This window comes from Apostichopus japonicus, chromosome 11, assembly GCF_037975245.1.
Source record: "Apostichopus japonicus isolate 1M-3 chromosome 11, ASM3797524v1, whole genome shotgun sequence".
Classification (NCBI taxonomy): Eukaryota; Metazoa; Echinodermata; class Holothuroidea; order Aspidochirotida; family Stichopodidae; genus Apostichopus; species Apostichopus japonicus.
The window spans coordinates 4,899,575-4,916,933 of record NC_092571.1 but is presented as its reverse complement, the minus strand read 5'-3'; the positions used below and the strand labels follow the sequence as shown (position 1 = coordinate 4,916,933).

The 17,359-nt window shown below is 35.6% G+C and overlaps 1 protein-coding gene across 1 annotated transcript in view; it reads right to left on the bottom strand.

Annotated features, from left to right (window-relative positions):
* Nucleotides 1-6,170: 6,170 nt before the first annotated feature.
* The window catches only part of LOC139975663 (retinal rod rhodopsin-sensitive cGMP 3',5'-cyclic phosphodiesterase subunit delta-like), a 42,191-nt gene continuing 31,002 nt past the window's right edge, over nt 6,171-17,359 (bottom strand). Inside the window, exon 5 of the mRNA XM_071983756.1 lies at nt 6,171-17,355. Within this exon, the coding sequence (XP_071839857.1) occupies nt 17,274-17,355 (82 nt within the window). The 3' untranslated portion in view covers nt 6,171-17,273. The remainder of the gene's footprint in view (nt 17,356-17,359) is intronic.

The window sequence follows — 17,359 nt, the reverse complement described above, 5'->3', positions numbered from 1 at the left end:
CACTTTTGAAAATAGAATTCAAAATTTCAAATAATTTTCAAGTACCCATGTCACAATAGACAATATTTCTATGTAATTGAATACAAAATAATAGTGCCCAGTAAGCCCAATGTTACTTGTGATATTCAATATGCTAAAAAAAATCACTTTGGAAAATAGAATTCAAAATTTCAAATAATTTTCAAGTACCCATGTCACAATAGACAATATTTCTATGTAATTGAATACAAAATAATAGTGCCCAGTAAGCCCAATGTTACTTGTGATATTCAATATGCTAAAAAAAATCACTTTGGAAAATAGAATTCAAAATTTCAAATAATTTTCAAGTACCCATGTCACAATAGACACTATTTCTATGTAATTGAATACAAAATAATAGTGCCCAGTAAGCCCAATGTTACTTGTGATATTCAATATGATAAAAAATCACTTTTGAAAATGGTATTCAAAATTTTAAATAATTTTAGAAATCCAACCGAGACACTTTAATAGTAGAGTATAGCTACAAATAGTTGCGTGTGATATTAGAATAAATTACAAAAGGCATGTCGCCTGCATATGAACAAGTAATAATAATAATAATAATAATAATAATATTCCACTTTTATATAGCGCTTTACCAGCAATAGGTCTCAAAGCACTTTCCAGATGATATGTTACCCCTGGTCAATGATAACCTGTCCCAGAGACAATCCCTAAAGGTGGCTGTAGTTATATACTGCGCCCAATGACAAGTTACCTCACAGGGACCCATTTAATCCCTGGGTAGAGAGAGGCAAGTGAGATAAAGCATCTTGCCCAAGGATACAACGTAATGAACTAGGCATGAGTCGAACCAACAATCCTTGGATCACGAGTCCGACGCCTTAGCCAATCGTCCATCACGCTGTCAATGATATAACATGAACACGTGACCCATACAGCAGTAGCACGTAAAATAGGAACTTCCCCTATTACCCCCCCCCCCCCCCCAAAGAAGAAAGAAACCCAACACTTAATACAATTGTAAGCCCGTTAACAATTAAACCCACAACTGAAACAAAATTAAGCGATGCTACGGAAGCGTAGAAGGGACATTGCATTGACGAGTTACCAACTTGACAAAACGACAATTATCTGCAAATTGACGAGTTGACGAGATGATAACGTGACAAAATTCAGAAAATTGACGTTTTGACGAGATAACCGATCTCGTCAATGCAACAATTTTCTGCAAATTGACGAGTTGCACACTTACTACCATCTCGACAAGATGACAAAATTCAGAAAATTGACGTTTTGACGAGATAACGGATCTCGTCAATGCAACAATTTTCTGCAAATTGACGAGTTGCACACTTACTACCATTTCGACAAAATGACAAAATTCAGAAAATTGACGTTTTGACGAGATAACGGATCTCGTCAATGCAACAATTTTCTGCAACTCGTCAATTTTCTGAATTTTGTCATCTTGTCGAGATGGTAGTAAGTGTGCAACTCGTCAATTTGCAGAAAATTGTTGCATTGACGAGATCGGTTATCTCGTCAAAACGTCAATTTTCTGAATTTTGTCATCTTGTCGAGATGGTAGTAAGTGTGCAACTCGTCAATTTGCAGAAAGTTGATGCATTGACGAGATCCGTTATCTCGTCAACTCGTCAATTTTCTGAATTTTGTCATCTTGTCGAGATGGTAGTAAGTGTGCAACTCGTCAATTTGCAGAAAATTGTTGCATTGACGAGATCCGTTATCTCGTCAAAACGTCAATTTTCTGAATTTTGTCATTTTGTCGAAATGGTAGTAAGTGTGCAACTCAGTGGCGGCGGAACCGGGGGGGCTTGGGGGGGGGGGCTCAGCCCCCCCAATAAAAAAGTTGAGGGGGCAAATGCATGATAAGCCCCCCCAATATTTACCAAGGCTCCGAAACGTGCATCTGCCCATTTTTCAATGCATACTTGTCGATCTGTCCGATGCACACGTATACTCTATAGGTGTAATCATTTTAGTAATTGCTGGGGACCCTCGGCCCGTCCCTTGGCTATAGACCACATTGTCACCCCAACCGCGTCTTCACGCCCCGTGAAAAGTGGAAGCAGTGAGTGTGAGTACCGGTAGCGTAACACAACTTCGTCTTAGGCCAATGACTTGCCTCATTTCAGCCAGTTCTCCAACATCCCCTTAGTGGTGGATCGAGCGTCCATATATACAGTCAGGGGCGGATGCCCCCCCCCTGACGGACTCAAATGGACTGCTGGCGCCCTTTTCAGCTTTTCACTACTTTTTACTTATTCGCGATTTTTGACTATTTTATTGGGCTCTCATATACCTATTGACATTTGTCATATTCTGTCGGTGTAATTTTCCGACAAAATGGCGACGACACCTATTTATTCTCCGTTTATCTGCAAATTAGCAAGGCCTCGGAAAGGGTCATTCCCTGCAATCTCGGGAGTATCTTTTTACAAAAATTTTCTGTACGCTCCGCGCCAACCTGTGGTGGCGCTCCGCTTAGATAGTGTCGAAAGCGCCCCTACAGACCATTCTTGCTACCCCCCCGGCCAATACCCTAGCTAGCTCCGCCACTGCCGTTACTACACTCAAAAACGTCTTTGCGAGTACACTACGAGTAATAGCTACTCTCTTCAAACACCATCGAATATACAAATTACAATGTTTTTACAGACTTTACGTGCAATCTGAGAAATTGCAGGCTAGAGACCCATATTTTAGGGCCAGGTATTCGCAGCATAAAACACTCGGGAAGTGCCGTTTCCGGCCATCTGGGGGTTTGAAAAAAACCCAAAATTTTCTTGTACGTTCCGCGCCAACCGATGGTGGCGCTCCGCTTAGATAGTCTCCACACATTAGCCCCCCCCCCCAATAATTTTTCCGTTCCACCTCGCCTGGTGCAACTCGTCAATTTGCAGAAAATTGATGCATTGACGAGATCCGTTATCTCGTCAAAACGTCAATTTTCTGAATTTTGTCACGTTACCATCTCGTCAATTTGCAGATAATTGTCGTTTTGTCAAGTTGGTAACTCGTCAATGCAATATCCCTTCTACGCTTCCGTACGATGCCATTTGGAATTCATAACAAAGTCACACATTGAATTCATATAACAACAGGCGACTTCTTGACACTATTTTTTAACTGCTATTGAAAGGGTTTTGGTCACATGATGCAAGAAAAGACAATCGTTTGACAGATCGCCTGTCATCTATGCATGGCGACCATCAATGCATGGCGAGTAAGTTTTCATTTCTGGGTTAATTTATCATTCTTTGTACGTAGACAATGACTGAAAGTTACCCGTAGAGAGGCTATTACTGCAGCAGCCGTCATTGATTTCAATCGATCTTCCGTCTCTTATACGTTACAAATGAAGCTATATTGACAATTACAAAAGACAGAAACGATGGAAGTATCCCATGTTATCATGCAACACATTGACTGGTGCGTTTCAAAGATTACAGTTAAATGATGAAATCAACGAACCATAACTCAACTATCTACCTCAGATGAATAACTTTTTAACGTGAGACAATACTATTAAACAATTAATTCTCCTTTAAATTCCTCTTCTGACGGGTTAAAGTTTAAAACCAACATCTATGCCATATGAGGCAGACAATACGTAAACTGTATTGGCGCACCAGATATTCCAATGTTTTTTCTTTTGAGGGGCAAAAACTAACCCGTACAAAGTGCACATCACGGAAAAATTTAGGGGAATAGAGTACACGTCCGAACCCCTCCCCCTGCTTTATAGTTGAACCAAATTTATTGATGAATTTTCTTTTGCATGAAATTAAAAATTGTGACAAAACTTTAATGTCACATAACCAGGGTCGTTCATCAACCATTCTTAAGCGTTGATCGATTTCGAGACAGACTTGGTTCTTTGCGACCGACTGAGGTGACCAGATGAGCAAATTTTCGAAAAATAAATTAACAATGTTATCGCCTTTGCAGTGATTTTGGAGCGCCAAAAGTACATGACAGAGAGAGGCAGACTGACATATCTCATGCCTCTAGTGGGCTCCATAGGGAAAAGTCCTGGAAGCTCAAGCTTCTTGAGATATTCCGTGTTCTCTCTTAGCGAGTTTCGTAGGGAGTAGAGAGAAATTCAATTTCTATGGAATTATTGGATTTGATAAATTGATTGTTCTCTCGTAGCGGCTTCAAAGCACTCAGCACATATCAGTAAGGATGTTTCCCATGTGGAACATTCATGGCCCAGAAGCTGCAGTGCTTCCTGTTCTCTTGTAGCTATTTCAACCTAAGCACTGAACTTTGACACTTTTAACAGTACATAAGAACACTAATTATGAAAACAGAGTGTTTTTACCATACGTAATAAGTTGGATCACAAGTGTGAAGTTCATTTCATTTTCATTTTTTTCAGACTTTGACCTCCATTAACCCAAAATTACCTTTAATTTCCACAGAAAACAAGAGTTTTTATATTCAATACGATGTTTCCACATACCATGTACGTAGTTCATCCAAGTTTAAATTATTGTGTTGACGAGATTTCAGACTTCAACTTCTGTTACACTAAAAAACTTTCATCTCTGTTGACTTAAAACCTCCGCAGAAACAATAGAGATCTTGCTTATAGAATGGAGAAGCCACATACTAAATATATAGGTCACCCGAGCTTCACTTTTGAAGTTTTACAACTTTTCAGACGATCACCTATATGGTCGAATGACGTTTGACCCAAAACAATACGGTTCTTGTACTTATTGTGATGCATCCAAATATCAAATATGAAGTTCACTAACCATATAGTTTTGAGTTTAAGTGTTTACAAGCGAATGTGTCGTACACCACGCACACGTAATTACTCACGGCATCACAATCACATAGCTTGCATTTCCCCCTGCAAAGAATTACAACAACATAGGTTAAGGTTACAATGTCAATGTGGATGGTTGGATTTCGGAGTTAGTGTTACAAGTCGCAGTTGCATGATTTCTTCATGAAATTCAGCCATGAAAAGAAGTATTGAACAAACCTGAAAGAAATATCGCATTAAATCTGGGATTTTTATGGTGAACTCGTAGTAACAAATTTCGAATTCCATTTCATAATGAGATTACACCCATTGCATATGTTCAAGGATGGACACAACCGTGACAGGTGTCATGGAGATTTAGCTCACTCAAAGTAACATTTTCTAAATTAGTTTACTTCTCCCGAGAGGTTTCTGATACGTCGTATTAACCATTTGCCAGATAATTCTGAATAACAATGTTGTGTTAAGATGCATTATCACATCTGCTTTGTAATGGTCTATTTGAAATAGAATAATCAATTCTGTTTATGATAGATCGTCCCTACTTTTGAGTTATGGAAGTCGTAGAATTTGACCTTTCTTTCCTTTCCGTTTTTCCTCTTCCCGAATTAGAGTAAAGCATTAATTCTCACTGCATAAGATTGCTGCGAAAACGATATTACCGGTGTAAACGTTCTGTGAATATTAACAACACTTTTGTCAGGAACATCTCATTTAAACTTCCAATTTTGTTATATTTGCTTTATAGAGTTCATAGGCATGTACCTTAACCTGGCTCTTTCACGGCATCTTGATCTCTTAATTTCTCATGAGCAACCCAATGGGAATATATATATATATATATATATATATATATATATATATATATACTTTTTTTTAAATAGGACAATATCTGAACTAGAGGTAGAACGGTGTGGATGCGTACTACATTTGATCCTACAGAAGGCAATTCAGATAAATTGAGAAAGCCCAACCAATCGTTTAGGCTCGATGAATGCTCCCAGACATCCTACATTTAGGATGAGGGCTCAACAACCTCAGGACCATTACAAAACCCTGGATCTTCCCCTGACAATTTTAGTTCCTATCGGGTCTGGCATTCATAAGTTCTGCCAGTATAACAGTTGAGATTATTGCAATCACCAATATTACATTGATTATTTAATAGTGACAATATGAGTTGCAGTTGGATATTAACGTATGTTAAATATAACACTTCAACGAGACTGTTACTTTGTACCTAAGTAATGAATGACACGTTCTTCTGTTAATGAGTACACCAGCTTGTGTTACGGTACATAAGCCCCTCCCTCTCCTCTCTCTTCTATAATACAAACACACACTTTAAACTTAAAAGAATACAAACAAGAGAAAACCATGCTAATGTTTGTCACAAAATTTGATCTTTCATTTTATTTTCCACTGAATCATTTCAAAATAATTTCCAACATGTAAAAACAATTTACATTCTTACAGTAATAATTACATTAGTTTACAATGAGCATCTGACATGTCATCAAACTTCATCCAATTAAGAAATGAGACATTGAAGACTCAACAGAAAAGTTTTTAATGCAGAAGTAACAAAACTATCTTTAATGAACATTAATCATTTATGTAATAACTATAGTAGTCATTTATGTAATAACTATAGTAGTCATTGTAGTAAATGGTTTGTTTTGTAGGTATAATAGGATATCTATGTACAATCATGAATTGCTGTAATATACAATAGGTTTCATGCTTACATTATCCTCAGTTTTATCAAACTAAGTCTGAGCCCTCATAGGCATATATGTAAGGTCAAAACTACATACTGTGTATCACAGAAATAAAAGCAAATTATTAATCAGGACAAAGATTTATCTTTTTCTAATGTCTTGGATGAAAAATTAAAATTAAAAGCCAGATTTAATGATAGTGCTTCAAGGCTTCACATTGCTTCTTTTCTTTATTTGCTTCACTCATTCTAGCATCACATCACATTACAGGCAAAGGAGCCCGGTAAACACAACAAATAAACACATCACATTACAGGCAAAGGAGCCCGGTAAACACAACAAATAAACATAAACAAACAACAAAAACACTTCAACAGAAAAGGAATGACAAGAAGCCAATAGCCACATTTATTGATGTATAATAAAGAATATTCAAGAAAGTAACTTTAGGCAGAATAAATTGAGGAGCTTAGTTTGCATAATCACTGTGAGGACACATGCAACATGAATGAACCTACAAGGTTATCAGTTATGTTGTGCATGATGTTTACCAACAAAACATTAATACAAAGATCACATTATACCCCCGCAGCAGAAACCATTAACAAACCCCATAAGATCAATTCTCAGTATTGACTGACAGTGTTTAACATACAAGGGACTGATAACTAACTTATTCTTACATCAAATGCTTTACAATGACCTATTCTTAAACATACCAAACTTTTCACTAGACATTTGTTACAATCAGAAACACAGATATTATACTTAGATCAACTGTTCTTTGTTTCTCTATGAAAGACTTGATAGATATTATGTTTTCAATTCCTTCAGCATAAATATTAAAAGAAATGAAGGAATCACCTTACAGGACAGGCTTGTCCAAATAAATATTGCTAACATCAGATCAAACTCACCATCATCAGTATTATTGATACAATACACCTTGAGTGGTTTAATATTAATGAATTCATGTTTTAAGGACTTGTATGCACCCTACATTGAATGAGTCTTCAGAGAACTTTACAGTAGGAACCACCAAAGCCAACAGCAGTTTTAACTGGTGACAATACAAAGGTGCCTTGATAATTTGACTGTATTCATTTTACTCAATAAGAATGGTTTTGTTTCTCATCATTCATAGATTGGAGATAGGCAACCCCATTCACAGTGTGAGATAACTCGAAAAACTGCATGAGAAACCAATGGTACATTACACCAATGCCAATATATGGATAACAGTATAACTAACTCTGTTCAACTCTTGGTGTGGATGTTACAAACATGGTATGAATAATACCAATAACTTATCAAGTAATGCTTCAGAGAATGTTTCCATGTAAATTCAAGACAACCACATAACAATACATTCAGTGGTGTATTCTAACAGATAAAAAAGATGGACTCCTGATAATGGATGACACAATTACAAAGCCTTATATCCTTCAGAGACTGACCACTCTGAATCACATTCTCTGAAAAACACAACTACATACCTCAGACCATCAAAAGATCAAAGCTAAACCTGTTCAATTTAGCCGAGTGTTACAATTGTACCTGTTATTCATTCCTTGTTATTTATCTACTACTTTCCCCAAAATATATTTTGACTTCCAGCTTAATACTCATCATCTCAAAATGGTTGTTACCAAACACTAACAAGGCCAAACAAATCATCAACATGAAGAATATTGTTAGGTTGTAATAACACTTCACTGAATACATCAAGTTAAGCCTGCTAAGTGCACCAGCCTTGATTAATTATATGAACGATCACATATTTTGTCAAGTTCACTAATTTCTTCAAACTGCTGCTGGAGCTATGGAGGCAGCCTATTTGACCCTTCCTATTCACCAACCAAACTTTTTACAGCCATGAAGATGCTCGAAAGAAAAAAAAGGACAAAATTATATTTCTGGTTGATTAAAATTTTAATCAGGCTTCCATTCTACCCTGGAAAGTGCCTCAAAATTCCCTTTGTAATTCCATAAAATAAAAATACAGTCTGCTTTTATCTCCTGGCTATTGCTGCAGCATCTCTGTCTCTTATATGTCTTGTTTCCCTGACTCAAACGAAAAACTTGTAAAGAGCTACTTCAATCGAGATGTCAGTTTGTATGAAGAGCTAAAATCGATCATATCCCCACTCATCCATGTTGAATACGTTTGACTGAGTTAATGCTGAATATATTACAAAGCTATTAAAATATATGTAGCCTTTAAACTTAAAAAAGTAAACAAATTTACAAGAGAAAAAAAAATTCTTATTATTTTTGCAAAGTGGCATTAAGGTCTATGTACCAAACAGATGCAGGGCCTTACATTTACATGTAGAGTAGATCACATGATGGAAGTGACATTGTTTTACCTGTCATTTGCTTTTTAAAGTGGTAAACACCGGTTCCAAGAGAAGAATTGTATTTCCACTCAAATTGAGTGTCAATGCTGATACGTCTCAGAAACCAAAACTTGTATAAAAGCATAATCGCATCATCCTGAGGGTGGGGGGGGGGTCAAGGATTAGATTTATCAACTACATAGTAGTAACCTCATGAATATTGAACATTAGCAGATATGGTCTTTCGTTAGCATTAAGATATATCAGGCACAAGGCTGAATCATACCCTGAGTTTACTCTTGATCAGCTCCCCCATGGTATGTTACTCAAGAAAAAACAACAAATACATCTTTACAAATTCATAACCTGAGTATCTTAGACCTCTGAAAGATGAAATAAATATTTAGATGGTGATTGGACCTCTAGGTGATACATTGAGAGATCTATTACACATGCATGTTGAATTATGGCAGAGCTAGATGGTAAGTATAGCACCCATACACTCCATCTCTTCATCAGAGTCATATATATGATGTATTGTCAGATGTGTGAAAGTCTCAAACCAAGGTAAGATCTAGACAATACATCATACTCTTGACTGAACAGTATTGAGCATGGTACCTAGATGGTAAGTATAGCAACCATACACTCTATCTCTTCATCAGAGTCATATGTATGATGTATTGTCAGATGTGTGAAAGTCTCAAACCAAGGTAAGATCTAGACAATACATCATACTCTTGACTGAACAGTATTGAGCATGGTACCTAGATGGTAAGTATAGCAACCATACACTCTATCTCTTCATCAGAGTCATATGTATGATGTATTGTCAGATGTGTGAAAGTCTCAAACCAAGGTAAGATCTAGACAATACATCATACTCTTGACTGAACAGTATTGAGCATGGTACCTAGATGGTAAGTATAGCAACCATACACTCTATCTCTTCATCAGAGTCATATGTATGATGTATTGTCAGATGTGTGAAAGTCTCAAACCAAGGTAAGATCTAGACAATACATCATACTCTTGACTGAACAGTATTGAGCATGGTACCTAGATGGTAAGTATAGCAACCATACACTCTATATCTTCATCAGAGTCATATGTATGATGTATTGTCAGATGTGTGAAAGTCTCAAACCAAGGTAAGATCTAGACAATACATCATATATATGACTCTTGACTGAACAGTATTGAGCATGGTACCTAGATGGTAAGTATAGCAACCATACACTCTATCTCTTCATCAGAGTCATATGTATGATGTATTGTCAGATGTGTGAAAGTCTCAAACCAAGGTAAGATCTAGACAATACATCATACTCTTGACTGAACAGTATTGAGCATGGTCATCATCCAGATAGTATACTCTTATGTTAATATACATACTGTACTTGCAGTATATACCTACTGTAAGTAAGGTCTTTGACACAAACATCCATTGGTTTGGTTCCTACATTCACCTGATGAATCCCAAACATGACCTCACCTACCATGTTGTGCAATTTTCTAGTGTGTTGACCCTTTAGTAATTTCAATATCTGACATGTTCATTATAGAAACAGTTCCAATTCATCAATTCATGCCACAATGGACAGTTCTTTGCTATGTAACAGTAATTATATTGTTAAGATGTGACTACAGTGGTAAACTGTTGTACCGTAACAGCTGCTTGACATCAAGAGTAGATAATGTAAGCATATTGAAGTTGCTTCTCTCCTAGTATTATAATGAAGTTAGTCATACATTTATCAATGTTACATCACATTCCATGAATATATTTGAACCATCGATAGGTATTTTATCCCCTCTCTAGATATGTATTTATCCCTTCTAACTTGATATGTGTTTATCCCCCTCTCTAACTAGATATGTATTTATGCCCCTCTCTAACTAGATATGTATTTATCCCTTTTAACTACATATGTATTTATCTACTCTCTAACTAGATATGTATTTATCTACTCTCTAACTAGATATGTATTTATCCCTTCTAACAGATATGTATTTATCTACTCTCTAACTAGATATGTATTTATCTACTCTCTAACAAGATACGTATTTATCCCTTCTAACAGATATGTATTTATCTACTCTCTAACTAGATATGTATTTATCCCTTCTAACTAGATTTCTAAGTCCCTTCTGATAACTATTTACAACAAGTTATGAAGAGATGATATACAATATTCTTTCAAAGGAAATAATCTCCCCTTCAAAGGTATGCACCTTCTCTTAGAGTAACCTCATTATTAGGCTTAATAAAACCTGAGATATGAATACAGTTTTGGATTGTCAAATAGATATGTATGCAATGTAAACAGTCACACCTGCGCAATGAGCTTAGCTATTAATAGAAAAAAAAAACTCTTGGTCATACTTGTTTTCATTGCATACAGTAACAGTCTCTTTGGTGAAGATTTTTACCTTGGCCAAGTCTCAATTAATACTCTACCATAAGCCTGAACAGAAACACAGTGCCTTTTAGAAAACTGTCTGGGGCTTAATTTTCAAACTATCTGCATAGGAACTCCTGATACATACTATACTTGAGTAGGTTCCTAATTTTAATTCTTACCCTCAAACTGACTCAAAACTAGTAACTTGGTATCGTCATTAAAATATGAAAAATTGTTGATAATGTAACATAACATTGTTCAATTGATTGAGTATTCAGCATTGATACACAATTCACTCACAGAAGACAAACCTCTCTGTGTAAGTGGAGCAAATGTGATGGATTGAACAAACAATTATCTTAAATTGTAATTATTAAAAGATATCAAACAGAAATATAGGAGGAAAATGCTCCATACTAAATGAAGGTTAAAATTAAAGGGGCAATTCCAGCAAAATTAACCAACTGATAGAGAGGATTCATCACCATCTTGTAGATGATAGGAAGAATAAATGGTTTGAAGAAACTGAACTACAATACATTACAATTGAATGAATTAAAAAAAATAATACATACAAACTATAAAGGATATTAAACAGGATGAAAATGGGCGGGATATTTATCAAGGTTTAAACCATCACAAAGTACCAACAGAAGCTTATGCTAATCTGAATACATGACAAAATGATTGCAAGGTAGGTAGTAGCCAAAATGAATCTTATAAATATGCCATTAAATAAATTATCCAAAGAGGAATTAAGATAAATAAAAGAGAATAACCACTACACATTTTTTCTTCAAAGCAATTTTTGTTTTAATTTATATAATACTTCTTCACCGTATTCTCTACCCGGATTTGGAAGCAAAAACAACCCTGCTGCACTGTACATCTTTGATAATGAAACAATCACTACTAAAGACAATGACTGATATGTATTTTCAGTATTACTTCAGTATTAACTGACAACTGCCTATGAGACATCCTTATCCATATATTGTACATAATAGTTTGATGACTTGAACAGTACAGTATAAACTGACAACTGCCTATGAGACATCCATACCCATATACTGTATTGTACATTATAGTTTGATGACTTGAGTATTAACTGCTTATGTTAGACAAGCTAATCATATTCAGTAGCAAACACATGCCCTACTTAACTCTTCACCCAGTTTCAGTTGTTTATATTCTTTTGGAATTTTTAAAAATAAACAAATCAGCAGACTGGTAAATAATATATTTTGAGGATAAACAAAGTAAGTTACTAGATGACTTTCAAGGAGCCTGTATGTATGTTATGAGAATACCATCATCAATCTAATCATAACAAGCCTTTCAACACTAATAAATTATTATAACTTGACTTAGTGTGGCTGTTCTATTTTGTTAAGTCAACAGGCATGTTACAATGTCCTTAATATTTAATTGTCTGAAAGTAGACTGAAGCAATTCTAAACAGTCTAACAATGATTGGAACACGTAAACACGACAATTAAATTGTCAGCCAATAAAGACGCAGATATACGTAGCTTTCAAGATATTGAATGTTTGCCATCTCTTACTCAACCAAACACTAATAACAATCAGAATAAAAGTAACATTATATGATGTAAATAATCTGCTGCAATCGTCCACTCAGTCTGAACAACTTCTGATAATTGTCATGAGAATCAGCAAATTAGCAAAGTTCTTAAAGTGTAAGATTCATTATCGAGGGCACCTGGTCTTAAAACATTAGAATGACTTGGCATCTTTAAATTATGCTGCATCATTCAGACTGAGGTGGTCTAGTCCAGCCTCCAGCATTCATCTGTTGCTAACATCTCATCAACAACTATAATCATCTCTCTTTTTTTACTAACATTTCAGAGGGAATACACCCTGTCACAAAGCATGTACATTGGATATAATTCTATTCATTTATTCATCAAATCAGCATTGCAATACAAATAAACATTTATTTCATGTAAATTTGATATGAAAAGCCTTGGGAAATGTCATAAGTACTCCAGAACTTCAAAGCATAGTCACTTATAGATAAACAATGTGATAATTATAAACATCCTTGACATTCAGTGGTCATAATTCAGTAGGTTTCTCTTGCTTTCAATTAAACCCATCCTGTTCTTTTCATTTCTATTTAATGTGTTCCTGTCTTCATTGTTCAATTCAATGATGATTAGAACAGGAGGAATTACATGAGTTTTTGTTTCATTTTTTCATTATTTGATCTTTGGAGCAGACCATGATTCTTTCTCTAAGACTAAACACAGCAGCATCAAAGGCAGTACTCTGTGCAGACGCATTTCCCATGGATATCAATGGAGTGTCTGTATGACGACACACTGCTAGGTCAATTCATTTGAGCAAATGAATCTGTTCACTATGTTAGATTCAAGGGAGTACAGAAATACAATAAGCTAAGTGCTTTCTTAATACAGTCACACTTTATGAACTTTTTTTCTTCTTGTACCTGATGAAAACTTATTTTATGAAATTGCAGAAGGGCAAAATGAAGGAAGAGTGTATCCCAGTCAGAAGGTGAAGATATCAATTTGTTGGTAGGATATGAATGCAAATAGTAAACTACAAACACTATATACTGTAATGCACAGGAGATTATTTCAAGGTGTAAAATTTAGCCAACAGCAACAAAATGCAGATTACAACATTTCAATGTGAGTGAAGCAACTAATAGCACAAACTATTGTGCTGCACATTAAATCTTTTCAATGTGAGCCAAGCAACCAATAGCACAAACTATTGTGCTGCACATTAAAACATTTCAATGTGAGCCAAGCAACCAATAGCACAAACTATTGTGCTGCACAATAAAACATTTCAATGTGAGCCAAGCAACTAATAGCACAAACCATTGTGCTGCACATTAAAACATTTCAATGTGAGCCAAGCAGCTAATCGCACAAACAATTGTGCTGCACATTAAAAAATTTCAATATGAGCCAAGCAACCAATAGCACAAACTATTGTGCTGCACATTAAAACATTTCAATGTGAGCCAAGCAACCAATAGCACAAACTATTGTGCTGCACATTAAAACATTTCAATGTGAGCAGCAACCAATAGCTCAAACTATTGTGCTGCACAATAAAACCTGCACATTATAACATTTTAAGATAATATTTCAATTCAAATAGTACATCTAAAGTACAGCACAATAATATACCGCACATCAAATTATTTCAATGTACACAATAATACCCACGGCACTTGACAACACATTTTTAACATTTGAAATATAATGCATGTTTTTAGGTACAGGTATATTTTCTAAAGCTCAGATACAGTATTAATGCCACCATAGGTGTGGACTAAGCCTTTAATATTAGGTTACTATTGACAGTCACTTTCGATACCAGACAGGTAAAAACTGCTGACTTCTTCTACTCTTTAACGAAAGTTTGAATTTTATTAGAGTTTAAAAGCCTTAGCAAGTCAGGAGGTTATACATCTGATATCTTGTTCGTAGATATGATCTATGATTATCACTGAGTGTAATGTATGTATGTATTCCAGATCCTCCTGCAAGCAGGAACTCGCGAAGAAGCCTCATTGGCTTATCAAAGCCGCAAGCTGACCGAAGTCAGTCTCTTACATTCATATTTAACGTCCATGATTATGAATTGTTAATTTTCAACAACTCTGTACTGGACGACATACATTAATCTGGGAGTGGCTCGAACCGGGGACCTTATGATTGAAAGGCACCGGTGTTAACCACTGAGCTGAGGATGATAGAAGGTGTGAGGAGTGAGGGTGATAGAAGTACTAAACTTTGAAATCGTCCTACAAACTTTCAAGGAAATTATCACCTAATGCACTTACAAAATAAATGCTTGTTTCTTTCATTTATCAAAAATATAGGTTGAAAAATGAATACTGAAAAGATAATCCATCCATTGCAAACAGGATATGACAAAAACAGGTGAATTCATCAACAACTGTTCCCCGCCCCCACCCCCCCCACCCCCTTTGGCAATTCATAAAGTGGTATCTAGAACACTTGACACTAATAGCTTAGATCAGGATAACAATTTTCATCTCTTAAGAAATGAGGATGAAGAGGACAACACATGAGAAGGCTTCATCAATCTCCTTACATCAACTTATAATACTGGATAACAAATAGATTCCCAAAGGTACATTACTTGATGATAGCCAATCTCATACAACTATGATCCTTACACTCTCTATTGAAGTTGGGTTGAGGCTAAGCAGTGTTGAACATAAAACAGTGCTTGTTAACTGATGGAGTAATCAGTACAATATGTCCACTGGCAGGAGTACATCTAACAGCCAACAGTATGAATAGGATGGTGTTAATTGTTTCTACAGATAACAGCCAACAGTATGAATAGGATGGTATTAATTGTTTCTACCAAAAACAGCCAACAGTATGAATAGGGTGGTGTTAATTGTTTCTACATGTATATAACAGCCAACAGTATGAATAGGGTGGTGTTAATTGTTTCTACAGATAACAGCCAACAGTATGAATAGTATGGTATTAATTGTTTCTACATATAATAGCTAACAGTATGAATAGGGTGGTGCTAATTGTTTCTACATGTATATAACAGCCAACAGTATGAATAGTATCGTGCTAATTGTTTCTACATGTATATAACAGCCAATAGGATGCTGTTAATTGTGTCTACATGTATATAACAGCGAACAGTATGAATATGATGGTGTTAATTGTTTCTACATATAACAGCCAACTGTATGAATAGGATGGTGCTAATTGTTTCTATATATAACAGCCAACAGTATGAATAAGGTGGTGTTAATTGTGTCTACATATAACAACCGACAGTTTGGATAGGGTGGTGTTAATTGTTTCTACATATAACAGCCAACAATATGAACAGGGTGGTATTTACTGTTTCTGTTAAACAAAGTAGAATGCTGCGGAGAAGTATTACATGAAGTACCAACACATAACATGCTATTAGGAATAGTCTTCTTAGACTTTATAAACACAACATCCATTTTGTCGGAGAGTTGTAAGAACTAACTGCCAGATATAAACATTATGGAACATTATGAAATAACAGGTTGATGATTTCACATACATAGTGATCTCAGTAATAGAGTGGAGAAGCTATATTTTCATTTTCAAAGCTCATCTGTCCAATTAGAAAAAAAAAATCAATCATAACTGATAAAGTTATATGCTGAAGTTAAGATACAAAATATTGCTCATAACAGAACGAGAGTTATGAGGAATGACTAAACGAAGCAGAGAATGTTAAGTCTTATGGTACGAGGAAAATAGCAAAATCATTCACCAAGCTGCCACCCCCAAGCTCCCCACCCCCTCCCCCTCTCTCAAGTTGGAAAAGATCTAACAAAGAGAAACAATACTTATATCAAGACTTGTATAAACTAAGTGCAATCTGTGGTATATCATGAGCCATGAACAACTTTTCATAGATATACCATAAGGACATTATTGTTACAAGACCCATCTTTAGCGATATCTTCAAAGACATAACTTCATGTTAGCAACTTACCATATGATTTCACCGAATGCATTTGATTTTATAGCCAGCTGTATTGTATAAACCCTGGTGTTAATAACTCTTCTATTTATATGCAGATATACTGTAGCATGGCAATGCATGGGGTATTTCACTCAAGAGTTTCTAAACTTGATGCAAACCTAAACCCAACTCACTACTACTTCTGACAACTCTGGTTCCCTCTACAGGGAATCCCCTAAACATTATTAATATACAAATTATTTATTTTAATTAATTACTTAACAAAATGTCCAATACATGTAAGTTCAAGGTGTTAATTGAATACTAATATCAAAAGGAAAATATTTAAAAAAATGAGAGGAAAAACTCCAGAAAAAAATTAAGTTCCTCGGAGTGTCAGGACGACCAAATCACATGGTACCACGAAGAGTTGAGCAATGTGACGAAGAGAGTCTCGCTCGAGAGTACAAATCTCTGAAGGCAAATTGAGTTCAGAACAATGGATTCGCTAGACGTAGAAGAGTCTGACCCGAGATGTACTCACCAGCAGGTTGTCATCAAAGAACTTGGTTTCTACGACCACATGGCCGCTGA